The 27,294-nt window shown below is 46.1% G+C and overlaps 1 protein-coding gene across 1 annotated transcript in view; it reads right to left on the bottom strand.

The window, feature by feature from the left end:
- Window positions 1-1,121: 1,121 nt before the first annotated feature.
- The window catches only part of LOC144244561 (kinesin-like protein KIF26B), a 266,228-nt gene continuing 240,055 nt past the window's right edge, over window positions 1,122-27,294 (bottom strand). Inside the window, exons 7-8 of the mRNA XM_077779911.1 lie at window positions 1,713-1,896; window positions 1,122-1,211 (exon numbers count right to left, since the gene is read on the bottom strand). Coding sequence (XP_077636037.1) covers window positions 1,122-1,211; window positions 1,713-1,896 — 274 coding nt within the window. The remainder of the gene's footprint in view (window positions 1,212-1,712; window positions 1,897-27,294) is intronic.

The following is a 27,294-nucleotide window of genomic DNA, read 5'->3' as shown; positions in this document are numbered from 1 at the left end:
TGGATCCCATGGTTGTTTTGCTGCCACCATGGCCCCACTGCATTCCCGTCCCCACCCCAAAGTTTTACAGGTCATGTGTATCTAGTGGTCGCCCAGTGCAACAGAAAATAAAATGGCTTACAGGCACTGACTTTCGGGCTTGACTCAGAAGGCACCCGAAAACCTCTTACCCCCTGGGGGCCTTGGTTATCTTGTTTGCTAAACCCATAGCCCCGTGAAAGGCTCCCAGGCCTCCTGAGGAAGTCCTCAGGGGAGGGCGGTTGAGGCACATGAGGTCAGGGTTGAGGAGGCTAGTGCCCTATCCCCACCCTAGGTTTCAGTAATTGGTTCTGGCAATTCAATCAAGCTTCTCAACTCCCCCCATACGGATTTATATACAGCGCCTATTATTTATTCTACATGAAATTCTGCTGTATTTCTAACTCGACTTCCTCCAGGGGCAGTCCAGCTCTGGCACTCAAGTTCCAAACTCCTCTTAGGAAAGCAGAAGTCCGCGGACCCTTAGAAAATGGTTCAGGCGGTCAATTTCATGTTACGTGTATCGTACCACAATTAAAAAAGAAGAGAAACAATTTTAAAACCCTGCATTACCCACCCTTTTCCAAAGGCAGCCTGTCACCCCTCCATCAGGACCTCCGTGAGGGTGTCACTGTCCCCTCAGGAGCTCTCCCTCCATGAGTCCTTCCCTAGAGAGGAATCCCAACCCATAGGGTTTTTTTTCCATCTCCTTCCTGTCTGGTGAGGCTTAGGGCAGTCCTCAGCCTTGCTCCCTGCTCTACTTCGGATTCTACTTCAGAACCATCAGCTGACATCTATTACGTACCCTGTCCTGTGCCTTGGAAAATTCCAGAACTGCATACATTCCACTGGAGCAAGCATTGCTCAGTACAAAATAATCTTGCAGTTTAAATACCTTCCCAAGGTGAGTGGTGAAATCAGGGGGCAGTGGGAGAGCATGGGAGGAAGCAGAGAAACAGCGAGAAGGCCCACAGGGAAGAAAGAAGGGGCAGAGGACCTCAGGGTAAACTCCAGAAGGACGGTGAGTTATGAGAAGACCAGGCACCTGGAACGGCCGTGACTGGGGGTCCCGGGGAAAAGGGAAAATCAGTGAGAGGGAAAGCTCAGTCCTCATAGTCTAGCAGCCAAGCCTTTAGCCAGACCTGCAGCTTTCCAGAAGGAAGCCCAGGGCAGACCATGTTAAGCGGGCACGTCTACTTGCGACAAAGACCAAAGAAATACAGCAGCCGCTTTTCTTGAACTCAGGGTTTTCCTAAGTCTCGCTCATTTCCCGACTGAAGAAGAGAGTGTGAGCAGTGCACCCAGATGCCCATGTCCGCACAGAGAGTTAGGGGGTGGTGCCTGAAAACGGAGTTACCCCAACCCAGGCTCTCCTCGAAGTATTCGCATCTTCTCTGGGGTCCTGCCTCTACCTGCTGTCTTTTGTGTCTTCCTTTTCTTCAAATGGCTACAGATCGGGGAAACACTGCCCAGCTGCCTGGGTCCTGCCCACACCCACTCAGATCTCGAATACTACGAAGGTCTCCATTTGCCACGTCAGACACGTAACTGAAGAAAAGTTGACGGTACTCCCAACTGAATTTTAATTCTGACTCTTGCGCTCCCTGTCACCCCCTCGTTTTAACAAACCAACTGGGGTCCTCATTCTCCTCTCTCCCCGTGACGCACAACCCACCCCACCGCCCAGCGCCTACCTTGCCCAGGCCTGGTGTGTCCTTCACCTTGCTGACAGCCCGCAGGAGACAGGGCGGGGCCGGGGGAGGGCAGGTCTGCAGAATTCCGCTGAAGCTGGTGGCAAAGAGCGGGGGCTCAGCCACAGAAGACGTGGAAGGCCGATGTTTCTTCTTTTTAGAAGACAGATTTAACTTCTGGGCGGCTCTGGAAGGCAAAATGCAGAAAAGGGACAGTAAGGAGAGGAATCTGGTCCAATCATATATGCTAGGGTTATTTTATTTTCTTTCTCTTTTTTAAAAAAATTTTATTTGAGAGAGAGAGGATCTGAAGCAGGCTCCACACTCAGCACTGACCCTGGGATCAGGGCTTGAGTTGAAATCGAGAGCTAGATGCTCAACTGACTGAGTCACCAGGCACCTCTTATTTTCTTTCTGCTAAGGAGCCCCTAGTTCTTTCTGAATCTTGGCAGTTTCTTGTTCATCGTCTGGGTGCTCCCCAGCAGCCTCATTGCTACAAAAACCCTAATGAGCTACCCAATCGCTCACACAAAAGAAAAAAAAAAACCATAAAACTGCACGGCTCTTGCAATCGCGACTTATAAATGATTGTGTGTTTTCCACACTCCGCTTCGGCAATGCACAAGGCTGGTCATCTTTGGGGATAAATCGCATTTATTCGGTTCATCATCCCATAGCTTCTCCGGTACCAACTCAAGTGCGAGAGACCTTCTGAGTTACTTAGAAATTCTAACACCTTGTAAAATCCGAACCAGCCTGAGGAAGACCTGCGTGGTGACCAAGCAATACATGTTATGTGTGTGGTTGTGGAAGAAAATGGCCCGGTGCAACAGCAAAACATCCATCAAATCAATGAAATGTAACATCAAATCGGAATGAAGTCCAGCCAGGGTACACGGTGCTGCTGAGAGTACGGGCTGCTCGGGTGGGAAATGAGCTTTGTGCAGGGTGGTCTTTTGACACGAAATACAATTCATTAGGCAAGCACCGGGGGGTGAGGGTCAGAGCCAACAAACTTGGCACAGAGCGGGCAGATGTGAAAGGTGGGGGGGGGGNCAGCATTGTTAATGACATCCGTTGTTTATGTCAGACCATTCAAATGTTCTGCAGCCACTTACTCCTCCTACAGCGAAGGACAGAAAACAAGGCAATTGGCCACAAGGCCAAGGCATTTCAGAGACTAATAGACTCACTTCTGGATTAATTCTTGGCGTTTTCACACCATACTTGTGTTGGACGAATTCCAATTGCCTCGTCGACTGGTATTAAACGTCTGAGCGGCTGTTTAAACAACCAGACTACCACGCCCTTATTCGACAGACCAAAACCTGCTAATCCATCCAGTGTCAACCGCATGGCAGGTCACCGGTGACACAGGTCAAGGAGACAAAATCATCATCGGTTGCACCTCCTCCCACTCCCCACCTTACTGATCTGGAATAGTTCGTTTTAATTTGGGGCCAGCAATCATCATCCTCTGACAAATCTCTTGAGCTGCAAAATGGTGCAAACACAGCAACTGGAATTACCACTTCGAAGTTTGTATTTTCTTAGCTGTAAACCTCAACATCTTTCTCACAGGGGTGAAATACAGAGCAGTGGGTTACAGAGGAACAGGAGGGTGGAAGGGGACCCCAGATGGGATCCCAAGGCCGTGTGCTGCACTTGGATATCTAACAGACGTCTCGAACTGGAAAACCAAGTTCATGATCTTCTCCTGAAAAGCTCTCTGGCCTCAGCCTTCCCTATTTCAGAAACTGTCGACTCGATGCGTGCAATGGCCCCGACATCTCCAGCTCCTCTTCCTCGCACACCACCCAGCCGATCCATCAGGAAAATTTCGTGGCTATAACCTCCGCACAGGTCCATGATCTGCCTTTACCGCTCCTGTCTCAACCTGAGCCGCTAAGCTCTCTTGCCTGGATTCCTAGAACAGTCTCCCGCCTGGTCTCCCTTCCTCTGTGGCTCCCCACCCCCTGCCTCCACTGCCAGGCTATTTTCCACACAATAGTCAGCATGGTTCTGTTAAAACATAACTGCCCAAGACCCTCCATTTTGCTTCTCATCCCATAGTACGAGCCTCCCTCATAGCGCAGACCACCTTCCCTACTATCCTCATCTTCAGTTACTCTGATCCAGCCATACCAGCCTCCAGATACTTCTGGCACAGTCCTGCCATAGGGCCCTTCCACAGGCTCCTGCCTTAGCTAGGAATGCTCTGCCCCAGGAAGACCTAGGCACATGGTTCACTCCCTTACCTCCTTTAAATCTTCCTTTAAATGTCACCTTATCAATGAGCCTACCCTGTGCACCATGGCAGACTGTGCTTTCCAAAGATGGCAGCACCGATCTCACACGCTCTTCCCATGACACGTCACTGACATATCTCCATGGACGGGCGAGGTCTATCTTCCCTCTCTTTCAACCCCAGTGGAACTTTGAAAATTGTCCTGAACAACAAAATGTGTTGGGAATGATCCAAGCTTGGGTCATAACAGATAATATGGCTTCTACGGGCCCGCTTGCCCTTGGAACCCAGCCTCCATGTTGTGAGGAAGCCCAAGCCACATGGGAAAGGCCATGCAGGGAGAGCTGAAGACTGCAGTCAATAGGCAGCATCAACTACCAGACGTCTGAATAAGTGAGCCTTTAGATGATACCAGGGGCCAGACTTCAAGCCCTCCAGCTGAGGCCCAAGGCATTGCACACAGAGATCTCGTCCCAGATTTCTGAACTCCAGGGACCATGGGAGATAATAAGTGATCATTGTTTTAAGCCACTGAGTTTTGGGGTAAGTGGTCGCACAGCCATAGTAAATGAACCATGACCTGCCCTCAATCTCCTCATTTCCCTTATCCTGCCTGCCTTCCCCACCCCCTGCATGGCACTTACTCTCTTCTAACACAGCACATGACTTACTTAGTGCTCATGTTGGTTGTGATTGTCCGTTTCCAGTCTATAAGGTAGATCCCAGCGGGGCCAAAGGAGCGTATGTATATGCTGAACGAATGAATGAAGACCCAAAGAATTGGGGATATTTAGTCTGGGGAATATAAACCAGGAGAAAAGGGAAGGAAGAGTTTAAAAACAAAAGTCTTTAAAAAAGTGAATAAGGGTCCCTGGGTGGCTCAGTCGGTGAAGTGTCCGACTTCAGCTCAGGTCATGATCTCGCAGTCTGTGGGTTTGAGCCCCGTGTCAGGCTCTGTGCTGACAGCTCAGAGCCTGGAGCCTGCTTCGGATTCTGTGTCTCCCTCTCTCTCTGACTCCTCCCCCCACCCACACTCTGTCTCTCTCTGTCTCAAAAAGAAATGCACATTAAAAAATTTTTTAAATGAATAAATACTATGTAGCAGGAAGTATTTTTCTTTTTTTCTTTTATTTAATTAATTAATTTCTTTTACGGAGAGAGAGATAGAATGTGAGCAGGGGAGGGTCAGAGAGAGAGGGAGACACAGAATCTGAAGCAGGCTCCAGGCTCTGAGCTGTCATCACAGAGCCCGACTTGGGGCTTGAAATCCTGGACTACGAGATCATGACCTGAGAGCCAAAGTCAGCCGCTTAACTGACTAAGCCCCCAGGTGTCCCAGGAGGTATTTTTCAAGCAAGAATGCCAGAAAATTTCGTCGGCTATCTTTCTGAATCTCAGAAAACCTGGTGAAGGAAATAACAGTACTCCCATTTCACAAAGAAATGAGACTTAAAGAGTTAAGCCCAGAGTCTTTTTAGTACCTGACCTGAATCTGAACATCCAGCTTCTTGAGATGCTGAGTAGATAATGGTCAAGTTACTTCAGTTCTGATGTTTATAATGTATACGAAGCATCTATTGGGACCCTGGTATGTAGCTGGCATTCACTCTTACGACCATCCTCCCTATTATAAATATTATCATTTCTGCATAGTAAGATACAGCAAAAATAGTACCTACGTTTATAAACTTTTTATGAAAATGAAAATCGCATGTACAGTGTTCAGGAAACAGGAAGTTCTTTTAAAAATTTTTTAAGCTTATTTATTGGTTTTGAGGGGCAGGGGAGGGGCAGAGACAGAGGGAGTGAGAATCCCAAGCAGGCTCCATGCTGCTAGCACAGAGCCCAATGTGGAGCTTGATCCCACGACCCTGAGATCATGACCTGGGCTGAAATCAAGAGTCAGATGCTTAACTGGCTGAGGCCCCCAGGCACTCCAGGTAGTTTTTAAGAGGTGGTACTTTGAAGGCTTATAGGCAGTGAGGCTAAGACTGACTCTAGGTCTCTGTACCCCACATTGTACCACCACATCTCTTACTAGGCAGGTAAACATTAAGGCGTATTTGGGCTTACAAATATAAGTGATATCTTTCCATAAACTAGAGTAACCCATTAGTAATGGGTCTGCTTCATGAAATAGTGAGCTTTTTGTTGCTGGAAGTGTCCAAATAGTAGCTAGAAAAGCACCTCCAGGGGATATCAGGGGGAAGAATTGGTGCATTGGGAAGATCAGATGATTTCCAAAATTTCTTCCCAGGCAGAGATTCTGAGGCGACTCCTGGAAACCCTCATCCTTTTAGGGAAGCCTCTACTGGCTTCAATGCAGAAAAACAGTAAAGGAGGGACTCCTTTTGAGAATACATTTAAAACTTCCTTTCTTTTTAAAATATGCATATGAAATAAAGGCCCTTGGGGATTCCAGAATTTGAAAAATAAAAACCATATTTTATAGCCTTATATTCTAGAAGAACATTTTATTTTAATTTCAACATCATTATAACCAGCTATTTGTTCTGTCTAATGCATCCCGATTTCTTGGAAGTCAGCAGATCTGCTATTATTATACAGCACTCCAACGACAGCCAGAGAGGAGAAAGTTAAGGTACAGAAATCATTCATGGATAATTGTATTATCAGTGGCATAAACGAGAGGCAGTCATGAAAGAATTGAAAAAGTAAAGACAGTTTGGCTAGACGTGTATTTTGTGTAATTAATGCTTTACAAGTTCTTTCTTCCTAGGGAGAAAAACAAATGAGTGGATTGTCTTATAAGATTTCAAACAACAACAAAAAACACGCCTTAAAACACTATGATAAGCAATATTTACTTGTCTCATTCTTACCACGGATAATACCATATATTTCTTCCCAGTACACATCTTTAAATATCCATGAGCTTCATCTACTTTTCTGTGCCTTATTTCAACAAAAAAAAGAGTCTCTCTAATAGGATGAAATTAATATTTACTTAACACCTATCAAGGAAGTGGTGCTGGGGCACCTGAGGGCTCAGTCGGTTAAGTGTCTGACTTCAGCTCAGGTCATGATGTTGTGGTTCGTGAGTTTGAGCCCCATGTCGGGCTCTGTGCTGACAGCTCAGAGCCTGGAGCCTGCTTGGGATTCTGCATCTCCCTCTCTCTGCCCCTCTCCCCCTTGTGCTTTGTCTCTCTGTGTCTCTCAAAAATGAATATTTTTGAGAATATTCACCAGCAAATAATTACCTGGTAAGTTCTATTGGTTTAGTTAGGGGTAAAACCTTAGGTCTCAGTTATATAGACCAGAGGGGGAATTTATGAGGATTCTTTTTTTTTCTTGGCATTTGTGTGACAGACTATTTGACCTTCAGTTTTCAGAACTGTGGGGTGCTTAAATAGAAAGCCTGCCATTATAAGCAAATTTCATGAGAATTAAATTGGGGTCTATCACCTTTATTTATTTATTTTTAATATTTTTTTAATTTATTTCTAGGAGAGAGAGAGAGAGAGAGAGACAGCGTGAGCAGGGGAGGGTCAGAGAGAGAGGGAGACACAGACTCTGAAGTAGGCTCCAGGCTCTGAGCTGGTAGTCAGCACAGAGGCCGACGCGGGGCTCGAACCCATGAACCGCGAGATCATGACCTAAGCGAAAGTCGGACGCTTAACCAACTAAGCCACCCAGGCGCCCCTGGGGTCTAACACCTTTAGAGTCTAGAGATTATGAAAATATTGACCAAACAATCTTTTAAGAATTATTAGCTTCATGAAGAATAGAACTTACTTGGGGGAAGAGGGAGGAGTATCAAGCAGTACTGTCCTTTTTTAAGGATTTGCTGTCCTTTTTAAAATCCTCCATACCGTGTGTTGCTAACCACATCCTGAGAGCATTTCCTTTGATTTGAGGCAGGTGTTCAAGTGTGAGATGCTCGGATAGGTAGGCTTATAAGAATTAAGAGGTCATTCAAGCTCTATCAATTTGATCCAGGTAATTTTTAAAAATGTTAATATTTATTTATTTTTGGGAGAGAGATAGAGACAGGGTGCAAACAGGGAGGGGTAGAGAGAGAGGGAGACACAGAATCTGAAGCAGGCTCCAGGCTCAGAGCTGTTAGCACAGAGCTCGACGTGGGGCTTGAACTCACAAACTACAGGACCATGACCTGAGCCGAAGTTGGATGCTTAACCGACTGAGCCACCCAGGAGCCTCCCCCCGCCAGGTAATTTTTTTTAAGTTTATTTATTTTGAGAGAGAGAGAGAGAGCGAGCCCATGAGTAGGGGAGGGGCAGAGAGAGAGGGACAGAAAGAATCTCAAACAGGATCCGTGCTGTGGGTACAGAGCCTCATGTGGGGTTCGAGCTAGTGAACCACGAGATCTTGATCTGATCTGAAATCAAGAGTCAGATGCTTAACTGACTGAGTCCCCCAGGCTGCCCTGGACTCAGGCAACTGATTGGTGAGACCTCCGCTGAAGAACTGGTCCAGAGGAGGGCAGGCCAAGGTCCTCAGAACTGCTACATCTGCCGAAGGGAAAGGGTCCTGACCCAGGAGGGGATGACAGAGGTAGAATGTCCACTGTCAGCACATAAAAGACAATCCAAACTTCGCTATGATGGCTTATTTGCCACCCCAAATATATCAGTGCTCTGAGAATTGAGACTGCCTGATAATGAGCAATGACATGACAGATCACAGAGGCTCTTAAGAAATCTGTGCAGTCAATGACACAAGAGGAGGAAGAAAACAGAGCAGTTATAAATACAAAGGAATGTGACAAGGACCAGTGGTCTGAGGCAAAGCTTCTGGAAACAGTTAAAATGTCCACGTGCATGTAAAGAAACAAAACAACAGCAACAGAGCGCCGGTTAGGCATCACTGGGAGAGAAGACCGATTGAAAAGCGCTCCGGCGCTGCCGTGAAGCATGCTGGTCTTTCTGGAAGCTTCCCAGCAGGGAGTGAGAGCATCCTCCTTCACCTTTCCATTTTGTAATTGGCTGTCCCTGAGGTCATTTTCATGTCTCCAGAGACTGAAAAGCATATGGGTCTTGGGGTTTTTCCGATTTTCATGTAAATGATCCATTTCATTAGTGCCTGAAGATAATTCATGACATGACTTCCAATAAAATGGCTACTGTTAGGAAAAAAACATGGCTGACCATCAACCTCACACCACGGTGTGTAAAACACTACAGCAGGACACGATCATAGTTTGAAAATGAACTGACGTCTACCATTTAATGCACGACACTCACCCACAGGGATAATTTCTATGAATTTACCTTATGCTTCTCTTAAACATTTAGCCACTCTTCAAGAGCTTGTCTAAGTTGCCGTCATCAACTATTTCAGCCTCAGGGGGCCTCATCTGTTGCCTTGAAGTCTTACAGCAACTGGCCTTGAGAGGATTTATCTTGTGTTCCAACACTTGATGCGATGCTGCTTTGTGGTGGGGGCTCTGGTGCCTGCCCCCCCCCCCCTCTCTCTCCAGCACTGCAGTATTAACTTGCTGAAGGTCAATACCATGTCTCCTTTCTTCTGAACTTCCCAGACCAGCCCCAGAGCTCTGTGCATTGTTGAAGTGACAGCGTGTGTATGACTCAAGTACTGGAGGATCCTTCTAGCCTTTGGGGTTACGACACATGGGGAGTCCCAAGCTTAAGTAGCCTAGGGTTCTAGATAATTCTGAGACCTTGCAATGGAACGTCTTATTCTTGTATGTTCCATCGCTGGTCACAGCCATCCTCACTGCTGAAAAGGTATTTGTACCACAAATGGCAGGTTAGAAAAGATGAAGGCTCAGAAGTAACCAGGCTTTATGCACAGTCATAGGACTAGCGATTCTCATCCTTGAGATTAGGATTCAAGCTTTCAGTCTTCTAGGCCCAGGGATTTTCCACTGCCTCATGCTATGATGCAACTTGATAAGTGAAAGCAGTTATTTTATTTTATTTGGGCAAAATAAAACCAAATGATAATCATCTGCTTACTAATGAAGACCAAAAAGAAAAAACCCAGCAGTTACATATTTTTGTATGTAACTCAAATCAAATCATATATAAGCATTTACCAATTACTGATCTAGTTGCCTAGCAACGTACCTTCCTATCACAGGGGGGAAAATGACTCCACTGAGTGAGTCGGGTCATGCCCAGAATTAGGACGTGAATGGCAAATTATATGAAAACGGCTTCTCTGTCCCTAAAATCCCAACCCGGAGTGAGTCCTTGCCTGACAATAATAGCACAACATCTACCACCACCACACACATTATTATGTACCGTCCCCTGTCACCTCCTGCCTTCCCTTCTAGAGAACAAATAATGTTGGAAGCTGCTTAGAACGCATCCAAGCACTCTGGGAACTCAATCAGTCCATCAGGATTTACCGAATGATAGCCATGCACAACACAACTGTGCAATCCATGGGCTATAGGTATCCCTGAAGTCATCTCTGAGTCACCCTGGCAGCTGCTCTGTGTTCCAGAGTCCACTCCTAAATTGCATGGAAGAGAAGAATGCACACCACCCAACATGGCTGATAACGTTATATTGGCAGAGATCAACAGAAGCATGAAGGAGCCCACAGACACACAACAGGTCAACCAGCTACCCAGTTAAAGGACTTCCCACCAGAGTTGAGCTGGAAGTTTTTCCTGAACTGTTATCTGAGCGGCACACCATTCGCTCATACCCAGGGACACAAGAAAGGGTCAAAAGCAGTGTCTGAAAACCCACGCCATTGGTAGACATTGCTGATCCATTTGTGTCTGGAGTTTTTTGAGGGTCACAGTAAGAACATTACGGACAAATGACAATATGGTGCCAGGCAAAAACAGTGGCAGCAAAAAGAACCCATTCATAAACCATGGTTTTTACGAAAGCTGTTCAAAGCAAAACCTTCTCCCTTGGGTCAAGCCAGGTCCCTAGGAAAGTGTTAGCTGAGCCAACATCCCTGTGTGAAAATAGAAATGCTTTCATAGGTCCAAATAAAGCAGAACATGTTTGATTTAAAAAAAAAATTCAAGCTGGTGCTATAGAAAGCTAAATCAGAAATACAGATCATGGATTTGTAATTTCCTGGCTGTTGGATTTTGGAAACATCAAATAAACAATCTGTCCAGGGCAGAATCCATGCCTTGGCCTGTGAAGCTCAAAGGAAGCGTCTTCTGCTTCCAGTTTTAGAAGGTGCGCGGGCCGTGGTCTCCCTGATGCTGCCATTGCTCAGGACTCAGCTAAGCGGCTCTGAGGTCTACTGGGATTTGGAACACTTTAAGAAAGACCCTCCACCGGCCTCACTTCTCTGCTCATTAGTTGCTCAGAACTCACTGTCTGCCACGCTCTGCTCACTCTGGTGACCTGGCAGTGGGAGACCAGACACTGTGGCTGATCTTCTCGGCCTCCCTCGATATTCTGTGCGAGTGGAGCTCTCATGGACCACCTTCGCCAATGAGCAGAGTGCTGTCTGTAGGAGGTAGGGTCCTGGGGCCCAAGGAAAGGTTGGGGCCTCTGCTCCAATGACCCTGTCCAGAACTTGATGACAACATGGTGCTACTCTCTATGGGCAGCCTGGGGACAGGTGAACGTCTCTGTACCCGCACGTCCAGCAAACCTGCTACATCAGACCTGGGTACTCTCAGGGAAGGACCTGAAAGAAAACCTTCAGTAGAGACTGAAAAGTTCTGGTTCTGAGGCCGAACGACTGTCTAGGAAGATGCATCTTGTTTCGAGCTCCTGCGATCTGTCGTGTCTTAAGAGAGAAGACCCTCGCTCTGTCAAGAACGTTGGAAGATGGAATAAACCGAAACTTATCCTCAGTTCGCGTGTAACAGGAAGGTCTAAAGGGACGCACTACCAATTTGTCAACTGCCTTCGATGCCATGGGACGTACCCTTGAGCTTACGACTCCAGAGCTGGTGGGTTCTTCACAACCTGCATATCAGTAGTCCTCTCCATGCACAGTGACAAAGCTACACTCCCTCCACTCCCTCTACTCTGCCCTCCTGGGATCCCACCTGCCAGTATGCACTCGTAAGAACGCCATCGGGGAGAAGAAAAGCATGGTGCACACAAGAGTCTGGAGGTGCGCCTCCAGGATGTTCTTTCTCCTTGATGTGTGTGGTCTACAGGTGCCCTGGACGATGCCAGGCGAAGAGCCCCATGGAGGGGTGGGGGGGCACATGGCCCCGTTTCCCTCGGACACAGCCCTGCCTTCTGACCAGGTGACAGTGACCTTGCACCTGGGTTTGATTTGTTCGTGCTGTGCAGCTTCCCCCGAGCCCCGGGGCTCAGTCCTCCCAGACTCCTTGCATGGCCTCCTGGTCTCCTGCTTCTCCGCTTCCACTTGCCAGCTCGACTTCCTCTTACAAGCCGTCTGCGCCAGCCTGGGTTGATCCCGCACGCTTTCTTGCTAACTTGCACTCGGGTTCTGATACAATTTGCCCTGTGCCAACTGACCTCCGGGCCCTTAATCTCTTCTGAACACATGATGCCTCCCGTCTGCAGATCTTTTTCTCTGGCCTCATCTGCCCAGTCCAAGCCTGCTCAGGACCAGAGAAACTATGCAGCTTTAACCTCCTCCAGAGCTATACCTTTGCAAACTGAACCCAATAATACCCAAATCAAAAGAACTGTAAGCACCAAGGGCACATGACCCAAGCAAATGCAAATGTAAGTTTAAAAATCTAGGGGCGCCTGAGGGGCTCTGTCCTTTAAGCATCTGACTTCTGCTCAGGTCACAATCTCAGGGTTGGTGGGTTCCAGCCCTGCGTTGGGCTCTGTGCTGACAGCTAACTCGAGAGCCTGGGGCCTGCTTTGGATTCTGTGTCTCCCTCTCTCTCTGCCCCTCCCCTGCTCATGTTGTCTCTCTCAAGAATAAATAAACTTAAAAAAAAATCTATCCCCAACTAGATATCTATGATTTTGGTTACTGCCATTACTGGGACCTTTCATAAACACGAGGGATGGAGACCCGGCTAGTCTTACTGAATGAGGTGGGTGAAATCAGGTACCTACAATCCAGCATTTCAGGTGCCTAAAGACAGAAAAAGACATCCCCGGGCTAATTAAAGTCCATTCCTTGTGGAATTCCAGTGCCTGATTTTTCTGATGAGAAACAGTTGTCCGAAATGTGTGTGTGTGTGTGTGTGTGTGTGTGTGTGTGTACATATATCTTCCACAGTACAAGGACTATCCAACTAAAATTAAGATTCCTTGAAGGAATAAGCATATTCCAGATAATTTGATTCCAAGAATCTAATGAACCTAATGTTCTTTTCATTACATCATGCTGCCTTTTAAATGCTAACGCCAGTAGTTTCTAGTTAAGTCATTTATACATATGCTAATATAATGTGGAAAAGAAAAAACACCAGATTCACCATATACAAGACAGCCCATTTAAAAGCCAAGGGCGACCCCTGATTTCCTAAGTTTTCCTTACTATTTATCTTCCTTAGCTGTTTGGTAGAGAATTATCTTGAAAAGCAGAAGAAACTGAGGAGCAGCTAAAAAGCTGTTCACTTTTTAGGTCTTTACTTTTTTAATGTTTTAATATTTATTTATTTTTGAGATAGAGACAGAGTATGAGCAAGGGAGGGGCAGAGAGAGAGAGGGAAACACAGAATCTGAAGCAGCTCCAGGCTCTGAGCTGTCAGCACAGAGCCCAACGTGGGGCTCAAACCCACGAGCCGTGAGATCGTGACCTGAGCCAAACCAACCAAGCCACCCAGGTGTCCCTTTATGTCTTTAGTTTAAAAGAAACAGTGCTTTATTCTCACTTTCCCCATATTTTGATCATGGGAAATCACAAACTGACATGAAATTACTGACTCCAGAAATAATTTGATGCCTGAAGCAGCAAAGTGCTATCAGGGTGTGAGCTAGAAATGGACAGCGTCTGCAGAGAAAAATAAAGCCTATAATCCAGAACTCTCTGCTCAATACCTGTGGCTCTTTCAGAGCAAAGCTAATTAATTGTCAATGCTGCCTGACACGCTCTGTGGTTTGGGGGCTTCTCGGTTAATTAAATTTGAATATAATGGTTTTGTTTGCTAAAGGAAAAAAAGCAAGAGAAAGAAAAAATATAATATAATGGTTTTGTTTGCTAAAGAAAAAAGCAATTTTTTTCTCCTTTAATATCAACATTTCTTTTTGTTCAACAAATTATTTACTATAGTTGAAATTGGATCATTACATTATTCTAAAGAACAACCATCTGCATGGGTCTTTGCAATAGAACAATATGAAGTGGAAACAGCACAGGACAGGCTGCCTGTCTCTGACTGACTCCCTGCAAATCTGGCCTGTCCCAGGCCTCCCGGGGCAGTGGTTTAGATGGCCGGCACCTCTGCAGCCCTGTTAGAGGGAGAGAGGCAGAAGCTTACACACACACACACACACCCCTTTCCTAGCAATTCCACCTGCCGAACCGTGTGGGCTGGAGTCTGTGCAGATTGCTAAAAAGCGTGGAAAAAGCACACGCCAAGAAAGTGCACTCACCACAAGCGTGTCCAAAAGCTCCGATGCAAAGGAAGGAAGCAACTTTTGTTTTCAGTAGAGAAGTGATCCTAACAGAACCCACAGCATAGAGGAGAGATCACCCCAAAGTTAAAATAACTCGTGAAAGGAGAAAGACTAAAGTAATCACAGCCTGTGAGACTGCAGGGGTGATTGCTTCTGTGACTTTGAATCAAAGCTGCTAACAATGACCTATCGTTTACCATTTCTTGCACATTCTTGCTTATTTGTTACCATTTCTTGCACATTCTTGCTTATTTGATTATTTCTGCAGGTTCAGGGCAGTTATGCTACAAAATAACAGGGAAAGGAAAAGGAGGTAGACCTGGGGTGCACATTTCGATGGATAGGACTTGAGCACCAAGTAGGGACCCCCCCCCTCATTCTACTACCGCACTTACTGTCCCTAATGCTGCCCCTGAGGTTGTTGGGGGCTATGTGCACGCAGAGATGCATGTGTGTGCGTGCACCTGTGTGCATGTGTGTGCACGTGCTTGTGCACACACGTGCATCTGTGTAGTACGGGGAAGGGAGAGGAGAAGGCAGGGGGAATAACTAAGAAATTAAAAATAAGAAGATTAACTCAGTGGATTCCTGTCGGTTAAAGTTTTTGTTACTTTCTTCATAGTTACTTTTTTGTCTCATAGCTGTCAGGTGTTTTTGAAAAAAAATTACCAAAAGATTCAACACTGCTACAACGAAAGGAATTAATTCTTTTGAAACAAAATTGCAGGAAATAGAGAAATTTATCAAAATGAATGAAGATTTTAGTTTGAATTTCGTGGTGAACTCTGTAAAGAAACCTGACCTAAGCTAAGCTGCACAGTGCACTAATGTGTACTTTGGAAGGCATATTATTTTTAGGAGGTGAAATCTACAACAGGTAACAAATTTTTTATGCTGTGTCTACTCAGTTACTGGAATCCGATGTTAAATGATTCCCGTTTTTGCAGAATTTGGAGCATGATTATATTATTTATTATTTATTTTTTACTCTTTTAATGTTTGTTTATTTTTGAGAGACAGAGAGAGAGACAGATTGCAAGCGGGGGCGGGGGGGGGGCGACAGAGAGAGAGGGAGACACAGAATCTGAAGCAGGCTCCAGGCTCTGAGATGTCAGCGCAGAGCCTAACGCAGGGCTCGAACCCATGGACTGTGAAAAGATGACCTGAGCAGAAGTCGGACGCTTAACTGACTGAGCCACCCAGGTGCCCCATGATTATATTAAATAGCCAGATGGGTTTAAAGTACTATCTCAACTTTACTAACTCATTGTTAATTATAAACCATAGTTTTCTGACACTGGATCCCCGGCTGAGAATAAAATTCCCAGGTCTGATATTATTATCAGGAAGATAATATTTATGTCCTCATAGAGCTTCTAGGAACAGACTGTGTGAAAAGAAGAAAATACCTCTCTAGACCAGAATGCCACCAAGCTGTGTCTGTGAATATATTCAGGTGAAGCTGGACAAAATGTAATTCATGTTATATAATCAATCAAACAATCAATCATCTTCTCATGTAGATTCCCACGTTTACACAACAGATACGCTCCATAAACTGCTTGTAATTTCAGTTTTTATAAATTGAATCTTATTTCACATTGATTTCTATTAAAATTTCAGAAGGCATTTTATCTTTATGAATGCTATTCAATTGAGGGTAGCTGCATGTACTTTATCTTTCAATGTCTGTGCTTCCCTTCCCTGCTGTCAAACAAGTAAGTAATAACCACCAATGCAAAGAGTTGTTCAAAGATACATAGAAGTGCCTCCTCATGTATGACTATCTACCAATAAAAGGTTAAGAAATGTATCATATTTTTCACTTGTTTCCCTAGCCTTTGACTTCATCAAGAGAAACCGCTTATTTTCAAGACACGCAATCATGGGTTAGATTTTTCTCAGTATTTGGACATAAAAAAATATTTGGCTGAGGTTTTCAGACTGCAGAGTCATATGGTAACTGAAGTCGCAGGCATGGATGAGACGGCCAAGGAGCAGAACAGGAAAAGAATGGCAAGTGGCCCATGACTGAACCATGAGGGACTTCGATATCTAATGAGTGATACAGAGTGAGGGGAGGGGAGGGTAAAGGAGCCTGTAAAGGAGCAAAAGAAAGTGGGGGGCGGGGGGTGAGGAGACAGACCGAGGGGTCACCAGTGTGAAATGCCACTAAGAGACCAACAAAGACAGCGAATGAAAAGTATCCACTGGACTGGAACTAATAAGCTCATCACTGACCTTGAACAGAGTCAGAGGAGAGGCAGAGTACATTTTGGAGGGTCGAGAAATAAATGGGGGCTGAAGAGGTATAAATAAGGAGGCCTGTCTACACTACTGTTTCAAAAAATGAAACAAGAAAAGAAAAAAAATATAAAGCATTGTATTTTTAGACCCTTACCTAAATGACTTGTACCGAATTATGATGCTACAATATGACTTTGTTTTTAGCAGGGACTGATATAAAAGCACCCATAAAAACCATTCCTACAGCTTATGAAAATTAAAGAAAATACCTTTCCTCTTATTATCCATGCCTTTATTTATTCATGTTATTCTCACAGATACTGACTAAGCACCTACTATTTATAAGTCCCCTGGGTCCATTAGGACAAATTCTCCGAGAAAGACTAGGGGTCTGCACACAAATCCTCTATGTCACTTTCCTGGGTGAGAAGAATATAACCCAATATAAAAAGCACAGGCTTTGGAATAAGAGGCACAGTTCAAATCCTGGCTTTGCTATTTCCCTGGACAACGTACGTAACTAATGACATCAAGTGCAAGCGTCCATTGTGAAGATGAAGGACAAAACATATGGGAAGTGGCCATCAGAACGACAGGCACTCAGTAAGAGCTCAACAGATGCTTGGTCCCTTCCTCTTTCCTTCCTTTCTGATCCATTAGCTTTCATTTCCAGAAAATTCAGAGCCTAATTAGTGTCCAATCACAATAACTAACTTGGTTCAGAAACAGGCTTCTCTTCTTCCTTCTTCCCTGGTTTCCTATGTATTTTTTTGAGATCTAATTTCCTTTATAAACCAGTTAAAACCATTCTGGGGAAACTTGGTGTCTGTAACTATTCCGCTATTTATCGATCTTCTAGGTGAAGTTTTTGCTTCCTATTTCCATCAAGGTTGCTAAGAGGAGCTCACATTCAATGTCATACTGTAGAATGATAATATATCAGTCAATTCTTGTAGTTCTTTCTTTTTATTATAATGTTTATTTTTGAGAGAGAGAGACAGAGCATGAGCGGGAAGGGGCAGAGAGAGAGGGAGACACAGAATCCGAAGCAGGCTCCAGGCTCTGAGCTGTCAGCACAGAGCCCGACACGGGGCTCGAACTCATGAACCTCAAGATTGTGACCTGAGCTGAAGTCGGACACTTTCACCCACCGAGCCACCCAGGCACCTCTCTCATAGTTCTTTCAAAGTCAGTTCAGTTCGGTGGGTCCAAATTAGCTAAGCGTTGCTGTGATTTTGGAGAACTAGGTGATGAATACTCTAGCCTTGATCTAGACTAGAAAATCCCTCACGGGTGCTCTCAGGCTCATGATTCTGACAGGCCTTCAGGACTCCACCATGACGGTGTGTGGGGCAGAGCTATGTGGAGCCGGCTTATGACTCAATATATGCTTTAGCAAACTCTTATTTAGGGTTATAGTACTTTAGTCCTTCAGAGTTCCTCCAGGGGCAGAAGAGAGAAATGGCCACAGGTACAATCTGAGCCAAACTATCTGGTTCAAATGTGCTTTCTGCCACTCACAGCTCTGTGGCCTTGGCCAAGTGCCTTAACTTTTCTGTGCCAGCTTCCTTAGCTGTAAAACAAGACATGAGGGTCGCTACATCTCATGGAGTAGTAATATTAGAATATAAATAGACAGGGGTGCCTGGGTGGCTCAGTCGGTTAGGCATCTGACTTTGGCTCAGGTCATGATCTCATGGCTCGTGGGTTCGAGCCCCACATCCAGCTCTGTGCTGACAGCTCAGGGCCTGGAGCTGCTTCAGATTCTGTGTCTCCTTTTCTCTCTGCCCCTCCCCTATTCATGCTCTGTCTCTCAAAAATAAATGTTAAAAAATTAAAAATATAGATAGATCCTATACATCTATCTATATTTTCTCTGTGTTAGAACAGCTCCTGCCCCACAGTACAAACCCAGTGTTTGTTACATTATTATAATAATTAAATATTGATGTGAAAACCATATCTTAAGTGTGTTTCTTTTTAGAGATTCTTCCCATATGCTTCTAAATGTATAAATACTGGCGGGCAAGGTCAAAGCCACACTTTTCCTTTCAGCCCTGCTATACATGATCCAGTTCTGAACACCCGCCCACCAGGCCTTCTCCAGGGCTCCATCAACTCCATGATACTGACTCTGATGCATTTCAGGTCGCAGGCATCTTGAATCCGACTTTCTGCTGTGCTCTTGGCCGGGAGGGCCTTATGTATAGCGAAAAGAGGTCACAAAAAAAAGGACCTTCTCCATCTGAGCCAATAAATTGGGGTCTTCTACGGTCTTAAATCAGATGTCAGGCACATCTTGGTCAGCACATTTGCTCCCGCCTGGAAACCACCAGCTGCAGCTAGATTCTTAGGTTGCCCACACATCTCCAGCCTTTGTGTGCTAGAAGCGCATTGCTCACTTGGTAGTTGCTCCTCTGACAGCAAGTCCTCACGCCAGAAAAACCAGGGGCAGGACAAGCCATTATTGCTGGCACCAACAACCTTTGGGGGCAGTGTCCTGGGGCACTCAGAGAGCGTGTGTGCAAAATAAATACATATACAAAGCCAAAATACTGTGTTAAGCAAACTAATGCAGTTTAGTTTAAATCGGCCCACAATGGAAACTGGGTGTAGACAGTATCACTTTCCTTAATGCACTGGAAAGCAGCGGTCTGTGCTGTGCACAGACTGACAGCACGGGCCGCCATGTTTCCTCACACGAGCGAGGCACCAGCCAGTTGTGGTTCCTGGTAAAGAGAAGGAGTGGCCAACCAAGAGTGTCACTTGCCATACCACGTCTTACAACTGGCTGTGATTGCTTGTGTCTTCCTCACAGGGCTGAAGACGCCACGAAGTCAGGAGGCACGTCCACTTGTCCTGTAGCTGTGTTCCCAACGCAGTCTGTCCTTAACAAGCACTACACAAACATGGATGGTCGGATGGAGCACTGGCCCCCAAATCACCAACCCTAAAGAAGAAAGTCTGGCTACAGATCTTGACATGGTCAGCCCTATGGTCCCCACATGATTCCCATCAATGGAAGATCTTGGAAACCATGGTCTAGGCAGAGGTGACTTTCAATTAAGGATTCCTCCAGCCCCAGGGTTCTGCAAGGCTATGCTCTGGGGCACATTTGGATGTATCTGAGTTTCCAGATATTTCCAAAACAAGACAAATCAGGTTATAGTAACAGGCTTTTCATCGTCTGTGGGAAAGATGATTATTTTCATTTGTAGGGGGGGCTAAAATAAGACTGCTTTTTATTTCTATGCATTTGTTTTAGGTTTATCTCTTTATTTTGAGAGAGAGTGTATGAGCGAGCACAGGAGGAGAGAGAGGAAGAGAGACAGAACCCTAAGCAGGCTCTGTGCTGTCAGTGCAGAGCCCGATGTGGGACTCGAACTCAAGAGCCATGGGATCATGACCTGAGCTGAAACCAAGAGTCAGATGCTTAATGGACTGAGCCCCCCAGGTGCCCCGTAGACCACTTTGTAAAAGGTGCAGCACAGCCCAGGCTTCTGAGAGACCCCCAGATTCCTCAGTGTTTTTGCTCCTCTACCTCCTTACCAACACCCTCACTTACCCTACAGTGTCGAGGAGAGGAGGCACACGGTCAGAGCTGATGCTTAATATCTCCCGCTCCAATTTAAGCCTGTCTACAAAGACAAGGGCTTTTGTTTGTTTTACTTATTGCCAAGAATGGTGCCTGGTACACAGTAGACACTCCATAAGCACTTGTAGAATGAGTGAATGAATAAACAGATTTTTTTGGTTTGCTTTTATGGTTTGCTGGCTTCTTAAAAGATGATAATCCATGAAATATTTTGTGGTGTGGGGTTTTGCGGCCTATTATGCTCATAAAACAAATATCATTATTGTGTTCATTATAATTATTTTTTCCCACATCATTATTAGTCTGCATCTCACGTATGTCAGAGCAAGGCTGTGAGGAAGGATGTTTTTGAGGTTGCCTCTTGAAGGAAATATCTTCATTGGATTCTCTGTGAGTTAAAGACTATAAGACTTCTGGTTTATAAGGTTAATTCGAAAAGTCAATTTGATTAGATGATTCTTTTTTCCATTGCTGACCTTTAGAAAGGAAACCATTTGTTGCCAGACTAGCTGGGGAGGGCTCTCTTTTTTTCCTCCAGAGGGGGCTCAAAGTCCACATTTCCTTGGCCTAGCCCGGGGGTAGGTCTCGTGATGTGAAGCCTTTAGGTATTGCTCCCATTTATTGTGAACTAACTGATGAAGAATCTGGGTTTTTTTTAAATAAAAAATTTCAACATTATATTGTCAAGGTAATTAAATCAATAATGTTCTTGTACTTGAATAATATGTTTTTCTTGGCCTATGAGCCAATGACATCTGAACACTCAGTTCTAATCCTGCTCTGCCTTTCCCCAGAATCAAAACACGGGGTACGCTGAACATTCCATTTTACTTTTTTCCTCTTGTCAGATACTCAAAATCCCTTGAATGAAACAAATGGGACCACAGAAGTCCATATTAAATATTAATAGAGCAAATTCTCTATTTTGGGGCATAGTCTTCCAAAATTTTACTTGGAACCCATTTTCCATTTCTTACCTTTCACAGATCTCTTTTATTATATTTTAAAGTTTATTTATTTTGAGAGAGAGAGAGAGAGAGAGAGAGAGAGAGACAAAATCCCAAGCAGGCTCCACGCTGTCAGCGCAGAGCCCGACACAGAGCTCAGTCTCACGAACCATGAGATCATGACCTGAGCTGAAATCAAGAGTTGGACGCAGAACCAACTGAGCCACGCAGGCGCCCCTCTCTCATTGCATTTGAAAAGTAACTTCCTGTCTACATCCTTTATATACACGTCTTTCCTCCTTACAGAACGGCTAGCTCCTGGGGACATGGCCAGTACCTCATGCAAATATTCATCCTACATATCACAAGGACCTCATGAACATTTGTTGAATGGAAAACACGGATGTGCAAATGACTCCAGGAATGACTGTGGAAGAGCGGGGTGCCCGTTACCAGCTCCACTCCTGAACATCAGCACTGGCTCCCTTCCCAGAATGCCATTCTTCAAGGATTTGAAAGTCAGCAAAATACACAATTCCCCCAAGGACTATTCCCGTTCCGAACACTATTGCTTCTGTAACGCTGTGACATATTATTCTACCCCTCTTTGGTGTTTTAGAAGGCTCATTAGCAACTCCCAACATCATGAATTTTGGGTGCGCACCGTAATAAAGGTAACTGATCAGCAGAAGGCTGGCAGGCGGAGTGTTGAGTACAAATGTAGAAAGGCTTTACATCACCCGCAAGGTACTCTAAGATCCTGCACTTTTACTGGAGATAGTTTCCCAGGGACTCCTGATTTTTCAACGGAAATCAAGTTGTCTAGACTTAGTCTCTTCTCTCTCCTGAACGGCCTTTCCTCTTTCCACCATGATGTTCACAAAAGGACAAACAGACATAACGAGTGTACAAGCAGTCTAAGACCACCCATCTGGTCAGTGACAGAACCAAGGTTCAAACACAGGCGTGGGTCCTACGTCCTCTGGCTGTACCTGACCCACAATCCACTGTTTCCAATTTCCCATCTCATCTGATACAACCCTTTATTCATCACCCTCATCACACCATCCTATTTAATGTGATCCATCACTAATCTCTGCCTATTGGGAGAATCTGAAAAATACAGTGGGTCCTGAACACCATTTTGAACTGTACAGGTCTACTTACACGTGGGTTTTTTTCCTAATAAGTATGGCCGTGTAAATGTATTTTCTCTTCCTCATGGTTTTTAAAGTATTTTTTAATGTTTTATTTATTTTTGAGAAAGAGAGAGAGAGGACATGAGTGGGGGAGGGTTGGAGAGAATGAAACAGAAGATCTAAAGCGGGTTCTGCACTGATAGCTGAGAGCCTGATGTCGGCCTTGAACCCACGAACCGCGAGATCATGACCTGAGCTGAGACTGACACCTAACCAAGGGAGACACCCAGACTCCCCAATGCCTTATTATTTTCTTAATAACATTTTCTTTTCTCCAGATTATTGTAAGAACACAGTATCCAAGACATATAACATACAAAATACGCGTTGATCGACTATGTTATTGAGAAGACTTGTGGTCAACAGGAGACCAGTAGTGGTTACGTTTTGGGGGAGTCAAAGGTCATATGCAGCTTTTCAACTGCACAGGGTGGGAGGTGGGTATATCAATGCCCCCAAGCCCCACACTGTACAAGGGTCAATTGTATTCAATTTTAATCTCCATGTAATTACGCGACACCCATGTACAGTCATGCTTCTGGGTGTAAACAGAGACTTACGCCAGTTCCTCAGTCTGAAATTGAGTCCTGCTCCAGCCACCTGTCAACTCATCCACTGAGACCCACCTCTAATGCATGTGAGTCCCTCCCTACCACCCAAAGGAGAGTTTACTCTTTTCTTCCATAACCCCTGGTAGTAGTTTGCTGATAGAGCTACTCTGGGGCTCATCACAAAGTCTCACGGTAGAATTTGCGTCGTAAGCACCCCTCTCCCTGATTCACTTGTGTGAACCCCTCAAACCGTCCAAAGTGCCTGTAACATAGCAGATGCTCAGTGAACGTGCATGTACCACATATCTGCTCCCTGCCCTAAATCGTATCGGCAGGCCTACATTTCAAATTAGATCCGTAGGAAACCGTTGATGGGGGTTAAGCTTCCGACTGAGTGTTCAACGTGATACAACAGGGACTGAAAAAGCGTACAGATTTAGTCACTGTTGCCAAAAGCTGAAAAGCAAAAGCTGGCAACTGTTTCTCCTGCCTCCATTTGTATATTCGCGTTCAGCCCTTTTCCTGTTCCAAGTGCCACACTGCAAAATTTTTGCCCACACTTAACAACCAAAATACCGAGAGAGAAAGCCCCCTGATGGTGGAGGGGGAGGCAGAGAGAGCGCCCGCCTGTGGAGCACAGCCAGAGATCTTTAGAGAACAATTAGCCCGGCTCCCTCCCCACTCCCCGGCTTTGAGACCCCAGTATCCAGGGACAGTCTGGCAACTGGAACTCTGCGTTCAGCTGACAAGAATGTGCAAATGACAGTTTTGGCTGTCAGGAAGCTTATTACCTAAGCGAGGAGTTTACATATTTATGAGCTGACATCTCAGATTTGTGGCTCTGCGGAATTCCTCAATTTCCCTTTCGCACACCCAATGGGCGCGGGAAGGCCTTGCGGGCTCACGACCTCACCCCCACATCTCCAGCTCCACACCCGGATACAGCAGGCGGCTCATTTGTGGAGGGAGCCGAGAGCCAGAGGAAAGTGAAAAATGAGCCTCTCCACTCCTGGGCTGGACCCGAAGAGGTGAATAATGGATGCACAGTGTGCTCTCTCAAATGGCAAAGGCAGCTGCGGTGAGCTTTCCCAGATATGTGTGTTGTATTGAGAGACACACCCCTACAGAGATGTCGGCGACAAAGCCTGCTCGCGGACGTGGTCTCAGTCGAACCTCTGGGCCATCCTGTGGCTGTGCACCGGCCACTGGGAAGGACTCTTTCTGGAAAATGTGCTTTTCTCCCCACCCCACAAAGAACACTTTCTGAAAGAAAAACCGACCTAATACCTAGCAGGAGCTCTTTGCATCGTGGACCAGAGTTCAAGCGAGGCTCGGGAAAAACCATAGCCTCCCGTGTGAGGGCTGGTGATGTGCAGCCAGGACCCAAACAGGAGGCTGGAATCCAACCCCGGGGTTTCAGGTTCCAAAGCCCTTGCTCCCTGCTTCTGTGACAAAGAATGGACCCAGTTGCAAGGGCAGTTCAAAAAAAAAAAAAACTATTGTTTTGGTTCACTACAATTTTTTGACCCTTAGGACCCCAAAAAACCCACCTAAAATATTGGTACTAAAAGTACACGGCGTCTCATACAACCTTCAAGCTAGGGGCCACCACACAGCACATTCCACCGATCAAAGCCTTTCACACATTCTTCTTTTCTTTTCTTTCCTTTTTTTTTTTTTTTTTAAATTTGAGAGAGAGACGGAGAGAGGGAGGGAGGGACAGAGATTCTCCATCCCTTCCTTCTTTCCTTCATGCATCCATTCGGCAAATGTCTGCAGAGCAGGGTCCTGGTCTTGACACCAAACCCAGAGCTTCAAGAGGGGGGGTCAATGTCAAGGTGATCATACAGGCTAGGGAGAGAGGCAGACGGGCAACAGTGATGTCTCTGAGGTGACGACGCCTCCAGTGAGAGATGCGGGAACCACAGACTGACGGAGCAGGGCCCTGACCCAGGCGCAGGGGATCAGCGAAGGTCTCACAGAAGAGAAAGAAGGAACTAGCCAAGAGGGAGGGAGGAAGGGCACCCTGGGTTGAGGGCCAGCATGAATCTCGACAGGGTAACCCACGTAGGGAAATGGAGCGATTTCCATTGCTGGAAATGGGAAAGAAGAGATAATGTCCTCAAGCTCATGCAGGTGGTGACTAACAGAGCTGGGACTAAACCACCCAGGTCTTGACTCCTACTCCAGCACCCATCCTCCCCTGGACCCCATCTTGTGGGACTGGGGTCCTGTGTTGAAAGCACAGGAGAACAGAGAGCAAGTGTCACCAACAAGGCAGAGCACCGCTCTAAGCACGCATTACCCTTCGATTCTTGCAAAATCTCAAGAGCTAAGATCTTATGCATTTTACTGATGCAAAGAACAGAAGCTTAGAGAAGCTAAGACACTGCCTGCTCAGCAGCTCAAATGTGCATAATAACTACTGGTTCTGCGGAACGTTGTAGATGTTATCGGAGAGCAGCCCTTCCATGGGCTCCTCGAGAAAGGCAACGAGAGCGCGTGTGGGAGAGAAGGCAAGGCTTTCCTCCGATCGGGAAAACTTCCAAAGGCATTTTTCGCAGGTCGGATTTCTTCTCCAAATGTTCCGAAGACAGGTGTCCCCCCTGCAGTCTCTCCGAGGGAACACGTGGGAAGATGGGGCCGAGAATGGATGCGCTGTGTCAACACGGCACAGTTCTGCCGCCAAGCACGCGGGGAACTCGAGAGTTCCCTGCGGTACAGGTGAGTCAGCGAGGACCTGCATTCTGGCAAGGGGTCCTCGGCCATGTAAGACTGCTGACCATCAGCTCAGAGGGCAAAGTCAAGAACCTACAGAAGGTGAGGATGACCCTTTGGCACGCTTCCAACGAGCTGCAGCTCTGAAGACCACACCTGGTTCTGGAAGCTTCTGGAAGCTCCCAACATTTAGATGGGACCCGGTCGCTCAGGAAGAGGGGTGTGCAAGGAAAACACTGCCCCCCCCACAACCCAGGACTGGGAGCCCAGTGAGAGAGCGGGCAGTTTCTCCCGCACAAGCTTTCCGAGGATCATGGGGCCAAAACGAAAGCTCCGTTCCACCTGCAAGGTATTGATCAGTTTACGACTCTTTCACCCACGGGCGTTATCAATTCAGACCTTCTGCGCGCTGCACAGAACTTTGCCGGAAACTCCTCAGAGGCAACCCACCTCCTTCTCTTTCTTTCTCTCACCTTGGCTGCAGTATTTTCTTTTTTTTTTTTTTAATTGCTCAGCCGTTTTACTGATGCCAATCAGCTGCCTTCTCTCAAAGACTGGTATCAGCATATCTGGCCCCATTGCTCATTCACCGCTAAAAAGCACTCTCCACCCTCCGTGCAAACCCTGCCCGTGGCAGCTGGTCTTTTTGCCCTAATAGGACACACACGAGATCCCTGGGGGTGGGGTGGGGGGACTCGGAGCTGCTCTCCAGGGACATTTCCAAGACACAGAGAGGTGGGGGGGGGCGTCAAGGAGGAAACGCAGGAGGGACTGGGAGTTGCTTGCTCCGTGAAAGTGAGCAGGAACTCGAAGGATCGTTCCTTATTGGCTTTTAAAAAAATATTTCTGGAGGACCCTCCCTCCTTTGCTTGAAATCCAAAAGCAGAATGAAAGAATCTGTATCTCCACGAACCCAGGAAGTTCATGGTCTCTGCGTTAACGGGGAAACGAAGCCAAGGATGGGAATGGGGTAAGAGAATTACTCCCTTTCCAATCCGACCTTTTTTTTTTTTAAGTGATTTTCTTTTCCCTGCATGTTCTGCCTTGGCTTTTTCACCCCCCTCCAAACCTCTTCCAGATGCGTGCGCCTGACGGAATCCACATAAACAAGAAACCAAAACAAAACAGCACAGATCGAAAGCATTTCCCTTGTGATAAAACCACTTCATGTGCAGAGAGGCGCTCACGTGACCCCGCCAACATGTGTTTTCTGTCTCAGATTTCCCCTTGATAACAAAGGACATATTTTAAAAGGCGTGGCCCTAGGTATATTTGCCCAAGCAGGAACCCGAGAAGAGTTTGGGAGTTTCATTTGGTTTTAGGCTGGTTCCCCACAGGTGCTCAGTGCGAGAGCCCCTGACGATGTTAAACGCCCATCAGTAAAGTTAGGAAAACACTTTGGGTTAGGTTTGTAAGATATGATCTCATTCAGTTGCTCACAGAACCGATTTAATATTCAGGAATTAACAGAGCTCATTCAATTCCAAATTTGGCAGCTCCGTGTGTTACATTACAGCACTCTCTCTGTCCAGAGCTGGGCAGGGCGCGTTAAAGGGAATCGTTAGAGGGGTCTTTTAAAATGTTCTA

Source organism: Crocuta crocuta, unplaced genomic scaffold (assembly GCF_008692635.1).
Source record: "Crocuta crocuta isolate KB4526 unplaced genomic scaffold, BGI_CrCroc_1.0 scaffold322, whole genome shotgun sequence".
Lineage (NCBI taxonomy): Eukaryota > Metazoa > Chordata > Mammalia > Carnivora > Hyaenidae > Crocuta > Crocuta crocuta.
The sequence above is the reverse complement of the archived record's forward strand: the minus strand, read 5'-3'. Positions and strand labels throughout refer to the sequence as shown.